Source organism: Myxine glutinosa, chromosome 7, assembly GCF_964187855.1.
Source record: "Myxine glutinosa chromosome 7, kmMyxGlut1.1, whole genome shotgun sequence".
In the NCBI taxonomy this organism is placed as follows: Eukaryota; Metazoa; Chordata; class Myxini; order Myxiniformes; family Myxinidae; genus Myxine; species Myxine glutinosa.
In genome coordinates this window covers 163,082,759-163,098,259 of record NC_136267.1, presented here as the reverse complement: position 1 = coordinate 163,098,259, position 15,501 = coordinate 163,082,759, and the positions used below count along the sequence as shown (strand labels likewise).

The window sequence follows — 15,501 nt, the reverse complement described above, 5'->3', positions numbered from 1 at the left end:
GATGCATTTGTGTTTCCTCGGCTAAAACACGTACAAAGGCCACCAGAACAATAGCAAGGACGTTCGATGTCTGTCCGATGATGAATGAGCAGTGGTCTGGAGAAAACGTTCCCCATCGTTTCCGCTATTTCCAGGAGACTGGGTTAAAGACGTTGCTGCACGAGGTACCTATTTTGAAAGGAACTCGCGAAGGTAGCTTGGGTAAATGTATTTTTTTTTCTTTTGCAAATGCTGTTGGAAAACTTTATTGCCACATCTTGTAATAACCAAAATAAGGAATGCGTGTTCTATTTGTAGTAGTGACCTATTCCTTTAAATATGGGGGGGGGGGGGGGGGGGAAACAAGCCGGGTCTCATTTCTGAAAGAAAAATTCTCGGCATAATAATTGGTAACTCTCATTTCACGATCGCTTAAAACAACTCTTGAGATAATGCGATTACACGGGCATGATAAAACTAACGATGAGAAGACTTGATTGCTCTGCCAACAAGAAGCATCAGCAACATAATAAGTGCAATACTTGCCATGGTAGTGGTAGAGATTTCACCTCTAGAGCAATAGCCCCTTGGCCAATCTGGATTCAGCCAGGTCGACAACCGAGGATAATTGAACATTACATCATCGATGCGCCGCACAGTCCGCAATGGCACGTGGCAATGTACAGCTGAGGGTTAAAGCCATCAGAAGCACATGTAGTCAAGTAGAAAGGGCATTTTGAACATTTTGGCTTTCATCGTCCATTAGTCACAATCAGTACACAAACGGGTGCCTCAACAATTGGTCTGCCGTTGGCCTCTGCCGTGCCTCCACAAAGATCCTCCGCAGGAAGTCGCGTCCATGCTCCGAAAAATGATTGGGAAGACGTGGGTTCGTTGGTTGCGTAGCGATCTTGAAGATGGCCGCCATGGCTTCAAATTCAGACCACGGAGGTTTCTCCGTCAGCATCTCCACAACCGTGCAGGCAACGCTCCTGTGGTGTGAACCATAAAGTGCTGTCAAATTTTTAACATCACAATTAGCCACTTTATTGATGATCAGAAACCTTCTCAAGTTTGAAACAGTGATCTAAGGTGATCTTGTTTAACAGTGATCTAAGGCTCATGGAAGAGCTTAATTGTTGAGGTAAAAATAAAACAGGTATGCAGCTGTGCTTCTGATATAATGCCCCCCTGCAGATTAGACAAACTAAATTGCTTAAGAGCTATTTTTTCTGCACTGGCAGGGAGTCCTGAGATGAAACAAAATAGTGGTATTGTAAAAAAAAAAATAAAAAAAAAAAACTAGACAGGCCACCTATACCTGGGCCACTTAATTGCGGGCAGTTATGACCGGGATCCAATCTGCCGTGCTTTGATACAACCCCGCTATCAGACATGTGACCCATGATGTCCTCTTTATAAAACTGAAATGAGAATAGCTACTCCATCACATATTTACAGTTTCGCATTGATTGGACAAGTGGTTGCAGAGACAAAATAAGTTGAGAAACATTGCAGAGAAATAATATCCCACCTCCCCAAGGGGGTTGTCTGTCTTGGGCGAAATACATGTTGGGGGTGTATATCCGTGCTAACATAGCTTTATCGTGGCATTTTTCCAAGGTTGCTTCTAATAACAAAACTAATAAAAGGAATATTAAAAAACAACATTAGTACCAACTAGAACTGCCACTTTATAAATGCTGGCAGTGATCACCAGTTTCCTCCGCCTTCCTGCTTTGTTTGATGCAACCCCACTTTCATCGGACATGCGTGACACATGACGTCCTCTTTACAACACTTAATTCAGTATTGTATTTTAAATATATATATTTAAAAAGGAGGGGTCCTCTGGCTCTTTTGGGTCCTTGGGGTCTTCGGGGTATTTTGGTGTCTTGGTGGTCTTAAGGGTCTTGGGGGACTTAAAGGTTATTCAAAGGTCTAATGGATCTTAGCAGTCCAAAGGGTTGAAAGGTACACTCGTATGGTACATAATTAATAGACGTACGTAATTAATAGAGAAGATGCCACTGACTTCAAACAGCACATAATTAATAGATATACTGAAAAGTCAAATGGCTGGAGAAGATAATAATGTGGAGTTTCTTCTTCAAAAATTAACAACATCTGGCTGCCAAACCGTACGACCAATCATGTTGGAATTTTAAACACGTATTCCACTTGACGACTCCGAGATTACATTGAAATTTCACATTAATCAATGAAGCGGTTGAAGAGATATATATATATATATATATATATATATATATACATTTTAAAGATTTTCATTCAACCCAATATGGCTGCCAAACCATGGGACCTAGGGATTATTCAAGGACACCATGGTATCCCCTAGACATGGGGACCATATGTGAAGTTTCCACTCGTTCTGGAGGAGTGGCTTTTTAAAGGTTTATTCTTCAAAAAATCATAGCTCCAAAACCATGTGACCTATAACATCATGGTCGAGTAACGTTTTGTTCGTCAGGGGTATGCGATCATACCTGTAAAGTTTCGCCTCGATCTGTTCAGCCGTTTCGGAGAAAAGGCTTTTTTAGTGGTTTTCAGGAAAAACAATATGGCGGCCGAACCACGTGACCGATGTTCCAATTTTTTTTTCTCGACTGAATGTTCCTTAGATCATGCTCAAGAAATTTCACATTCATGGGATCAAGCGATCTACTTGTGAAATTATGATGTCATAATGGAAGCACTTTTGATATCCTTCATGAATATATTTGTTGGTCCCAATGCAGAGTTCTTTACAATGAGCCATGACTCAATTTTTTCCATTGAGCCGTTTCGGAGATATAAAAGGGCAAACTTCGAAGGTTTTTTCCAAGATGGCGTCCATACCACGTGACATATGACGTCATAATTAGATTTTTTAAATTTCACACGTGGAGCCGCTCCTTTGGTGAAAATTTTGTGTCAATCGGACCAACGGTTGCAGAGAACATCAATTTTAAAGGTTTCGGACCCCCAAATCAGGGCCTGTCCAACTATCCTGGAGGAGTTGAATTTAAATGGTTTAGACTTCAAAAAATCATAACTGCCAGACCATGTGACCCATGAGGTTAAAGCTTACACCCTATACTCTCCCCCACATCCAAAGTCCAGTGCATCATGTGCATGAAGTTTTTCATCGATATGGTCAGCCGTTCTGGAGGAGTTGCATTTTAAAGTTTTTATGTTCAATCCAATATGGCTGCTGAATCACGTGACCTATGACGTCATTGATTTACATTCTCCTCTTATGTTGTTGCATAGAACATGCTGAATAAATTTAAAACTGATCGGATATGGCGTTGTACTTGTCGAATTATGATGTCACAATGAGGGCACCGATGACATCATTAACATATGTTATTCCCCATGCGGAGTGCTTTATAATGAGCTATGTTTCAAAAATTTTTTCCATCGAGTGGTTTCGGACATATCGAGGTCCAAAGTTTTTCTGGTTTTCCAAGATGGCGCCCGTACCACGTGACCAATGACGTCACAGTTATCGCAAGAAATATCTCCATGAGAAGGGGCACACTTTCGTGAAAACTTTGTCAACCGGACCAACGGTTGCCAAGAAAATGAATTTTGTAGGTAAAAACCCGAGATATCGCAGCGGAATAATAATAATAATAAACATAAGAAAATCAATAGGTATCCATCCTGGAGGGATTATATCGATCCCTAAACATAATAGAAACTTGTAATATTGACAGAGATCTGGGACATTCACAACAAGTCGAGAAACGTTTTAAGGTTATAAGCAACCCCAGACAGGTCACCACAACGTCACAGCCCTTACTCACACTTAATAAAAATTGATGAAAGGATTGCATTGTATATTATTGTGAGATGTACCCTTTGAGGTACTTGGGACTCTTCCAGGGTCTTTTACAGAGCACTTCGGAGTGCATTTAGCTTTTGTACTTAACCTCCATGACTACTCACGTTCTTTTGTTTCTCAGGTGACAATAGACCTGGTGGTCAAAGAAGGCAAACGGCAGGATAGCTAATCAGCCATCACAGGAGGCTATTTTACTCTTGGGCCCCATTATATTTTTCTAAGTTTATGTGCAGCGGGGTGGCGGCTGCAAACAGACAAGCAATAAAGGAGTCGAGTTTTGCTTTATTAAAAGCCTCGCGGGACGCGAGTGACGCACGACTTGTGTGCACTGTAGGAGGGAAAGCATGCAAGAAGAGGTGGGAGTGAGTTGAAAGCTGAGCGTTGTTTCCTCTGCACACTTTCTCTCTTATTCTATGTTCTACCTGGACAAAGGCCAGTTAGGACGAAGATAAATAAAAATTGGGAGGGGGGGAGGGGTGTTGGGTGGATTAGGTGTCGAGAGAAATTTTGAAATATAGAGATTATGGTGAGGTCAGCGCCTTTGTAAAAACTTGCTGTTCTTCAAATTGCTCTTGTAATAGTAGTGGCTAAAGACCATTAACCGAAGACGTGTTGTCATGCTCAAGCAATAATCTTTTAACTTTAAAGTAACTAATTTATTTGCTGTTTTGAATTATTCTTGAAAAATGAAAATCATTATGACACCATTGCTCGAGGGAGGATATTGCTTACTGGTTTTGGTTATTTAATAAAAGATAACGGACAATTCATTACTTCAAATACCACTTCAAAACGAGGATGCTAATAAATAAGTGTGTGTGGACGTGCGTGTATACACACACATATATATATATATATATATATATATATATATATATATATATATATATATATATATATATATATATATATATTGTTGCGGATCTCGGTTTACGGCGCTCCCCTTACCGAGGGGGGTTTAATCCCCTCGTCTATTACACTGGCCGCCCGAGTCCTAGAAGATATCGCGCTCCTTTGCGGGGGTTGAGGTTGACCAGGGTGACTGGTCAATGAGGTCCCAGATACCTTCGCCAACCTCACCGCAAAGGAGGGCGCTACTTCTGCCCGAGCCACGGACAAGATGGAATTTTGCTGAGCGGTTTAGCAATCCAAAGCTCAAGCCGTTAGCAATAAAACTAACCCGATTCTGAGCGGTTCTAATCGTGCCACCGATATTCAATTGGGGACAGGACGCAAGCGATCGGATGAGAGGAACCAAAGAATAAGAAGGGTGAAGGAAGAACAAATATGGTTTATTCACTATCTAAAAGAGGAAACGAAAGAAGGTAATATACAAGGAGAAGGAAATAAAAAAACATAGGGCAAGCTTATTTAAACAGACTTAACTTAACACGACCCCAGGACAAACAGACAGACTCACACGGAATGGTAGCTGGTAGGGGAGGAAGGTCCAGGCAGATGGTTCCAGGCTCCGGGTCCGCCGCGAAGAATGGCAGGCAGCTGGCGTCTCGTTGACGCGCGACCGGACCTTACATATGCGAGGGGTTGGAAGCTCCGTACGTATAGCGTGCCGAACGCTCTCAAAACCACGGCAGTTCGTATCACACGATCGTCCCAAGCGATCCTCCGCGCAAGGTTCTTATCATTCACCGCCTCTGCGCTGTTCCCTCAAGTTTGCCGATCTGCCAATCTTCTCTCCTCGCATCTGCCGATCTCCCCCGCATCTCTGTGAAAGGGCTTCGCGCTCGCGCTGTTATCACAAGCCTCGCGTATCAAGCCGCGTCCGCTTTGCTCCGCCTACCGGTGAACACGCCTCGGCCCGGATTGGTCACGAGGGTTCATTGGTACCTCCCCTCGTGACGCGTTGATGGGGCCACGCCTATGTTCCTGGCCGCTCCTCCCTTCTTCTTCAACTTGACCGCGTGCGTAATGGCGGCTTGGGGCCAGCTTTATCTCAAAGGCAGCGAATGCTGCTGGCAAAGGCGTGCCATACAATTTGGAGAGGGTAAAGCCGCAAAATGAATAGGATGGGAATTTGAGAAGGGGGCTAGGTTATTTGATTAATACAACACAGATTCAACTATTGGAAACAGATCCTTACCTGAAACACATACTAATGAAATAACTAAAAAAGAAGCCTATGGTTTGCTACGTGTTGTACATGGCCTAACTAGGGTGCGACCTTTGACCTTTACACCAAAAATGGGAGTATTTACAGGGGATTATTTATAAGGGAACATTTACAAAAATTTACCAAGTGGAGGGTTCTAAAAACCACAACACTGCACCCTCATTACCTCCAGGGCCGTCCCAGCCCGAAAGAACTTTAACTTAGTGTGACACTCAGGTGTGGTAAAAAAAAACAAAAAAAAAAAACACCTTTAGAGGCCATTTTTCCCCGCAAGCGGGGGTTGGCCTTTTTCGGGGACCGTGGTTGTTGTTGTTTTTCGGTCTCCTTTTTGAAGCAATGTTTTACGGCCGGATGCCCTTCCTGACGCCAACCCTTTTTGCCGCCTTTAACGACAAACAGGGAATTACCAGTGAACTGGTACTCAATTAGCCGACCTCGGAAGGATGACAGGCTGAGTCAACCCCCCTGGCGTTAATTCAGCGATCTACCGGGATTCGAACCCAGGATCCTAAGCCGGCACCCTAGCCGCTAGCCCAACACAAGGGTCAAATTTAGTATTTACAGGGGATTATTTATAAGGGAACATTTACAAAAATTTACCAAGTGAAGGGTTCTAAAAACCACAACACTGCACCCTCATTACCTCCAGGGCCGTCCCGGCCCGAAAGAACTTTAACTTAGTGTGACACTCAGGTGTGGTAACCCTCTACTATTAACTTCACCCTGAGTGCGACATTTTAAAAACAACTAAGTATGTCCCGCCTGCTGCGTTGCATTCTGTCGAACAGAATCACGCCCACAGGATAACCGAATCACGGAATTGTCTTCAAACTAAACATTGACGGTGGGGAGCATTATTTACAAAGACACTACTTGGTATTTACATGCGAACCCAGGACCTGTCTTTTGGGAAACAAAAGAAGATGGTTTGAAAAGAGGAAAGGCATACACTGCACTGCACCGATACCACCAGCACCAATAAGCACCAAAGCACCAAAATGCACAGTCAGCACCACCCAGTGCACAGTCACCACATTTCAAATAATAAGCAACGATGCTCCGCAGATGACGTCTTCTCTTCTCTGTCGATGTTTCTGGGCGACTTCTTGCTTGCTGCCTATTTGGTAATAAAAGGGCACAAAACGCGTCCACTTTTTAATTATGGCCAGCAGGGGCCAACTAAGGGTGGTCCACCTGCATGGCTTAGGTGCCACCGTGACCGTGGTCCGCAAGCAAGATTCCCAGCAGCGATGCCAGGCCCCAAAACGTGGGGTCCATAAATGTGGTGCTCGGCCACAGACCTGTGGTCCATATGGTGGTGCTCGGCCACAACAACGTGCGGTCCATAAGTGTGGTACCGGTCCAGGCAGGCAGCAGCGAGGGTGCGGGCACACAACTGCGGGCACGTGCACACTTTCCCCTCAGCACACAAAGACCACGGTCCATGAGTGGGGAAGGAAGACAAAGCAGGGTCAGCGGGGCGCAAGGGTACACATCAACACAAGGTAATGCAGAGGTGAGGTGCGCAGGAGAGTGAGCGGAGAAAGCTCGTCCCTACCATACGTCCCCCCCTGTCACCTAATCTACCCTTGCCCCTTACCCCGTATTTACACAATTTTACAAATTCGTCGCTACGTCTTGTCTTCCCCATATCTCCCCTAATTCCAAATTCATCAACAATCCCTCTAACCAAATTTTCCATCAATCAATTTATCACCAATCCCTCCTAAGGAGGAAGAGATGGAACATCAGCACAATGTCACCCCCACGTCACATGATGCGTCTTACATACCAGACATTTGCAAAAAACGGTGGTGTGGAGTCCTGTCACCTCAGGTGAGTGGATGCGGATGGTGCGAAGAGACTTCAATCCTAACTATCTTCTAAATGACTTTAACACTTTTACTCTACCCAGGGTCTTTCCCTGCCAAACCATTGGCCATTTTACACTATGTGGTTCTAAAAACCGAACTCCCATTGACCAAACTGTGGTGCTCACCAATTTTGGGTCTCACTCCCCCGATTCTGCTCCCTGTGCCGTCGCACAATTTCAAGGCTGGGTCGTGTGGCACTCCCAGCAGGTCCGCTCACCTGCACACCTCCGCCACTGCAGTTTTTTTTTTTTTTTTTTTTTTTTTTTTTTGTATACAAGATCGAGGCTCATGAAAGAGCGAACATTAATCACACAGAAAGACAAACCGACACATAAAACATATAACATCGGGAGCGGTAGACAAGATGGGGAGAGAGGGGGAAGGACACAAACACAACATTTGAGAGCAGGGACCGAGAGACATGGAGACATCGAGAGATCTGAGAGAGGGCGAGGGCTTTGGGGGGGGGGCATGGGAAGGGGGCGGTGGGAGAGGTATAAAACATATGGACACTGCCAGGACTTCCAGGAAAGAAGTTGGAATTTCAAACAAGGTGGATCTGGGGTGAATTAGCGGGAGTAGAAAAGATCAAGGTTTTGGATGGGGGAAGATAAGAGATGGTGGTGAACAGCTGTTTTAAAGACCTGGAGGGAGGAGTGGGATTGAAGGGAGTGTGGGAGTTTGTTCCAGAGGCGGGAGAAAAGAGGCATGAAGGAGTGAAGGTGAGCAGAGAGTCGAGATTTTGGCAGTTTAACCATCAGAGGCTTGCTGGCAGATCTTGTGCGACCTGTAGGAATATTTGGGGGACAGAGCACAGAGAGAGCTGGGGGAGCAAGGCCGGAGAGGAGTCGGTAGAAGACAGAAAGACCACCTACCTGCCTGCGGTGAGTGAGTGAAAGGCCCTCAGAGATAGCTTCATCGCGGGAGATTCCAATGATTCTGAAAGCTTTGGTTTCAACAGCGTGAAGCCGAGCTAGGTGTGAGGCAGGAGCACCAGCCCATAGGGGAGAACAGTATTCCATTGAGCTGCGGATGAAAGCCTTGTATGTGGTGAGGAGCTCAGGTGTGCCTAGGAAGGACTTCGCACGACGGAGGATGCCCAGTCGGTGACTGGCTTTGCAGGCCAGCTTGGAAATGTGGTTTTCCCAAGAAAGATCATGGCAGGTAGTGACACCCAAAAGCTTGAACGACAGAACTTCTTGGAGAGGATTGTTGAGAAAGTAGATGGGAGGGTTGTCCAGTCGATCTTTTCGGAGAGACATAGTAAGAGTGTGAGATTTGTCAGGATTGAAAGACATGTTCCACTTGTTTGACCAGTCTGTGATTTTGTCCAGGTCTTCAGAGAGTGAGGAGGCTGCAGACTGCCGATCTGAGGGAAGAGGAATGGAGCGGCAGAGAGTGGCGTCATCAGCAAAGAGATAGAGAGGATTTTCCAGAGTCGGAGAGATCATTGATAAAGACCAGAAAAAGCACAGGGCCCAGCACACTGCCTTGGGGAACTCCAGCCTGAACAGGAAGGGGAGATGAGAGAAATCCATTCAGGGCCACACGTTGACTATGACCAGAGAGGAAGTCCGCAAGCCATGCATGGAGATTTCCATGGATACCATAGGAGTAGAGTTTGGTGAGCAGAGCTGGGTGCCAGACCGTATCGAAGGCACGTGATATGTCGAGGGAGACAGCTCTAATTTCCTGTTTGGCATTGAGGACCTCCATCCATTGTTGAGACAGGAGAAGCAGCATGTCCAGAGTAGAGTGACCTGGTCTGAATCCAAATTGATGATCAGAGATCAAGCCATTGGAGAAGAGGAAAGATTTCATATCCGAAGCAATGATGGATTCCATGACTTTGCTGATAATTGGGAGCAGGCTGATTGGTCTGTAGTTAAAAGGATCTGTTTTTGCACCTTTTTTGTGTAAAGCGGTAATGTTTGCTGATTTCCAGGATGCTGGCAGATGACCTTGAGCAAAAGATAGGGTGAAAAGAACAGAGAGAGGGTGAGGTAGAGTGGCAGAGCAGGATTTTAGGACCCGTGGGCTGATGCCTGCACACAGTTGTGTCCTGCACACAGTTGTCTCCCGAGCTTACCTGCTCCTTACCCTAACCTATCTGGGGAAGGCCCTCTGGCGCTCTCACCCCCTACCGCCCTCTCTGGCGTCAGGCTACCCAGGTCCATCCTCCGGATCCTCGGGCCCCATTGAACAACTCTACTGGCTCCCAGAGCCTACCTGCGGCCTCACCTGGCCGACATACTAACAGTGGCGGAGTGCCCATTTAATCTTTCTCACTAACAGGCCACACGCCCAGCCATTCCACTTTACTCAGGCACCAATCACAACACTCCTGTGCAACTACCCGCACCTCAGATGCCAATATCCAACCACAATTTACCTACTCCCTCTACCTACTTTTAAACTTCCCTCCCCGGGTACTCGTGAAGGGGTCCATTTTCCCCATCCACTCCTTTCGCACCAACCACTCCACTCCACGTATTCCACACTACTCACTCCACACCATCCATTCCATACTCCATGTATTCCAGACCATTCACTCCATACTCCATACCAGCTATTCCACACAACCATTCTCCATACACCTGTGCTTCACCTGCACTTGCACACTCACCTGGTGCTCACACACACCTGGTGGCACTTGCACACTCCTTCCCTCCAGGCGCATTCATTCAATACAACGCCCAATCACACTTTTCACAATACTCTGCTCAATCACTTCCTGCACACACACTGCATCATCTGATCTAACTACTCCCTTCTGAAACTCGCGCTCCCCATCTTCCCTTATAGTAAGCGCCCCCACGTTGTTATAATCCAACTAATCTGCTACGTCCCCTCTACAGGTACATGTCGCTACTTAACTCAACAGTTACCTATGGTCATCTTTCTAAATTCTATCATTATATCCTAACCCTCCCGGGCTAGTTTTCACAGCCATACCCCATAAAACTATAGCTCCTTTACCCCCATGTGATGTGAGGGATGGTAAATCTACCATCCCTCTACACCATATACCGTTTGCCATCAATTCCCAATCACACTATCACTATCGCCATCAGTCCACTTCACTCAGAGCCTCTCGGTACGTCATTGCATTCTTTACAGCTCGGCTTCGCAAAGCCGAGCAATGCATACGGGTGGTTTGGTCTCCTGCGGTCCGGCACTCGATTCAGGGGAGGAGGTTTCGCCGGGCCAAGGTTCAAAGCACCATCTCTACGCAAGGCCTTTCGCTCCCATGCCCGGGTGGAGCGCCGCCACCACAAGGGGGCGCCGTTCCAACCCCTCCTCCTTCCTATCGAACCAGGCCGCCCGCTTTGCCTGGCAAAGCGTGGACTCGACCGTGCAGGGCGGGGCCCGGCCCGAATCGTGCACGACGCTCCGAGCAGGAGCGACGCGACACCGATCCCGGCCGGCTCCCGTAGCACACACCGCCCGGCACGGACCGGGAGCTCGCTCGCGTCAGCTATACGTCGGCCTAACCGCTGCCCCGGTCAACATCGATGCTCCCCTCGCATGCTCACACGCATACGCGACCCGCTCTTTGCTCATAAATCCCATACACTTTGTCACAGCACTCGCTCGTGCATACCCCTTTCCTACGCACTCTGTTACACACCACTCCTCTCACGCACCTTCTCACGCACTCATCCTACTCGCACACTCCATCGCACACCACTCCTCTGTTACGTACTCCATAACACTCACCACGGGTGTGCACTCCTGCACATACCCACTCACGCGCTCCGATGTGCCCTCCCGCAGACGCGCCACAACCAACTCAGGTGTGCGTTCTCGCACACGCTCAACCATTCCAAGTGTGCATCCTCGCACCCGCTCCTCATCCATCTCACTCTCCGTATCACTCGTCGTTCCACTTCCACACTCCGATGTGCATTCACTCTCGCACTCGGTATCACTCCCACACTTTGTAACACACTCACTCTTCGACGCACACTTTTTCCTCACACGCGTGCCATTTTCTCTCACACAGCGCACCACGGACCTCCCACAAACGCCCACGGTACGCTGGGATCCCAAGCGCGCGAAAATTCTTTTTGCGCCAAACATTCTCCCGCAAAATCTTTTTGCACCATATACCACCTCACTCACCTTTGGAATCCTCCTCTCCACACGCACCTGCAAATCTTTATAAGGATTAGCAAGTACGGCATCAGGATGTGAATTCAGACTTTGTATGCATTCCATCTCAATCTCCGATTTAATTCCTCTCTCTGCCGTCTCTCCAGACCCAATTTCCACTACTATTTGTTCGGTTTCTTTGCCAATTTGAATTAATTCTTTTTCCTTTCCCTCGACGACCGCAGGTTCACATGAATTTGCCTTGTCCAATTTGGCGGCCGTCGGGTTTTTCACACCCCGTGTCGCGATTTCTATCCCGGTCCACCCGGCTTTGCCCTGCTCCACGTCGCTTCTCCCACGCTCCTTGAGTCGCGCTACCCCGTCGTGTACAAATGCGCTTTTCCCGCCCGACCTGCGGTTAATGTTCTCCCCACATTTTTGTATGCGGTCACCCATTCTGTCCCCAAATTTACTTATTTGCTCACTCATTCCGTTTCCAAACCCTTCAATATTGGCCCTCATTTCTCCCATACCCTTACTCAATCCCCCTAATTTGGTTTTCCAATCATTTCCCATTTCCTCAATTTGGTTTCCCATCTCGTTTCTCAATCCTCCAATTTGGTTTCCCATATCATTTCTTAATTCACCAATTTGGCTTCCCAATTGCTCCCCCATTCTATTTTCCAATCCCTTGAAGCTATCCTCTGTTTTGGCCACAAAGGCCATCATGTGGGTCACAAATAGGCCCCTGTCTACTGCCGCTGCAGGCTCGGCTACCATGGCCACATGTGCGGCGCCGCCATCTTGTGCTGCCGCGACCACGTGCGAGGCGCCGCCATATTGTGCACCTGCAACCCCCTCTACCACACCTTCTTCAACTCCCTCTTCCATAACCCCCAATTGTTCCCTGGGGTCCTGGATTGCCTCTAACTCTTCCACTATCTCCCGCACCGGCATCCGACCGCCTTGATCATCCATGGCACGATATAAATTTGGTTGTTAAATAATAAATTTCGGCCACTCGTAATTTCGACCAAATTTTTCAGATGGTTTAAAAAATTTGGTTCGGGTCCAATCCCACTCCTGACACCAATTGTTGCGGATCTCGGTTTACGGCTCTCCCCTTACCGAGGGGGGTTTAATCCCCTCGTCTATTACACTGGCCGTCCGAGTCCTAGAAGATATCGCGCTCCTTTGCGGGGTTGAGGTTGACCAGGGTGACTGGTCAATGGGGTCCCAGATACCTTCGCCAACCTCGCCGCAAAGCAGGGCGCTACTTCTGCCCGAGCCACGGACAAGATGGAATTTTGCCGAGCGGTTTAGCAATCCGAAGCTCGAGCCGTTAGCAATAAAACTAACCCGATTCTGAGCGGTTCTAATCGTGCCACCAATATTCAATTGGGGACAGGACGCAAGCGATCGGATGAGAGGAACCAAAGAATAAGAAGGGTGAAGGAAGAACAAATATGGTTTATTCACTATCTAAAAGAGGAAACGAAAGAAGAGAATATACAAGAAGAAGGAAATAAAAGGACATAGGGCAGGCTTATTTAAACAGACTTAACTTAACACGACCACAGGACAAACAGACAGACTCACACGGAATGGTAGCTGGTAGGGGAGGAAGGTCCAGGCAGATGGTTCCAGGCTCCGGGTCCGCCGCGAAGAATGGCAGGCAGCTGGCGTCTCGTTGGCGCGCGACCGGACCTTACATATACGAGGAGTTGGAATCTCCGTACGTATAGCGTGCCAAACGCTCTCAAAACCACGGCAGTTCGTATGATCGTACCAAGCGATCCTCCGCGCAAGGTTCTTATCATTCGCCACCTCTGCGCTGTTCCCTCAAGTTTGCCGATCTGCCGATCTTCTCTCCTCGCAACTGCCGATCTCCCCCGCATCTCTGTGAAAGGGCTTCGCGCTCGCGCTTTTATCACAAGCCTCGCGTATCAAGCCGCGTCCGCTTTGCTCCGCCTACCGGTGAACACGCCTCGGCCCGGATTGGTCACGAGGGTTCATTGGTACCTCCCCTCGTGACGCGTTGATGGGGCCACGCCTATGTTCCTGGCCGCTCCTCCCTTCTTCTCCAACTTGACCGCGTGCGTAATGGCGGCTTGGGGCCAGCTTTAGCTCAAAGGCAGCGAATGCTGCTGGCAAAGGCGCGCCATACAATTTGGAGAGGGTAAAGCCGCAAAATGAATAGGATGGGAATTTGAGAAGGGGGCTAGGATATTTGATTAATACAACGCAGATTCAACTATTGGAAACAGATCCTTACCTGAAACACATACTAATGAAATAACTAAAGAAGAAGCCTAGGGTTTGCTACGTGTTGTACATGGCCTAACTAGGGTGCGACCTTTGACCTTTACACCAAAAATGGGAGTATTTACAGGGGATTATTTATAAGGGAACATTTACAAACATTTACCAAGTGGAGGGTTCTAAAAACCACAACAATATATATATATATATATATATATATATATATATATATATATATATATATATGTATATATATATATATACGTATATATATATATATATATATATATATATATATATATATATATATATATATATATATATATATATATATATATAATCGTTAGATTAAATAAGACGCGGACGTAGCTTCAGGACGTCAATCTTTAATTGTCGACGGCACTTCCGTTGAACTTGGGGCTGACTCAGAAGAAGACCTTTGTTGGTCGAAAGCTTGTCGACAATTAAAGATCGACGTCCTGAAGCTACGTCCGCGTCTTATTTAATCTAACGATTATTTATTCAATACAAATGAGACGCCCTGCTCGTACTTTGGAGTTTCTACTATTTCTTACAGTTATATATATATATATATATATATATATATATATATATATATATATATATATATATATATATATATATATATATATATATATATACTGTATATATATATATATATATATATATATATATATATATATATATATATATATATATATATATATATATATATATATATATATATATATGTATATATATATATATATATATATATATATATATATATATATATGTCTGCACCGATCTGCCCCCCAACCTCCCAAAAAACATTTTGAAGCAACAGAATGCAATTTTCACTTTGCCATCATGCTGGTGCAGTTTGTCTGCAATAGCTGAGATGCAGTGGCCGAGTTATTGTTTCGCAAAGGAAACAGGACGTGCCCTTTTTACTCCACAGCCTTCACATCCTCGCCTAATTGTGTTTGCACAGGGACAGCTGGCTCGCTTCAACCTGCAAGCTGTTTGTAATAATGGTCATCTTGTCAAGCCAGAGGGACCATGCCAAGTCAAGATAAAGCACGTGGTGGACTTGACTAGTACGTGTAGACACACACACACACACACACACACACACACACACACACACACACACACACACACACACACACACACACACACACACACACACACACACACACACACACACACTTCCTGCACTTCCCTTCATTTCTCAAAACTACGTCACCTCAGCAGTTTTGCTAACGTTGACAGTTAACAAAGCAACGCATTCTACAAAGCGCAGGTTGTCT

At 46.3% G+C, this 15,501-nt stretch overlaps 1 protein-coding gene across 6 annotated transcripts in view; it reads right to left on the bottom strand.

Moving 5' to 3' along the window:
* Positions 1-224: 224 nt before the first annotated feature.
* LOC137430910 (mitogen-activated protein kinase kinase kinase 2-like) overlaps positions 225-15,501 on the bottom strand; it is a 127,189-nt gene continuing 111,912 nt past the window's right edge. For all 6 annotated transcript variants that reach the window (XM_078782487.1, XM_078782482.1, XM_078782483.1 and 3 more), the window contains one exon: positions 225-971. In XM_078782487.1, coding sequence (XP_078638613.1) covers positions 752-971 — 220 coding nt within the window. In that variant the 3' untranslated portion in view covers positions 225-751. The remainder of the gene's footprint in view (positions 972-15,501) is intronic.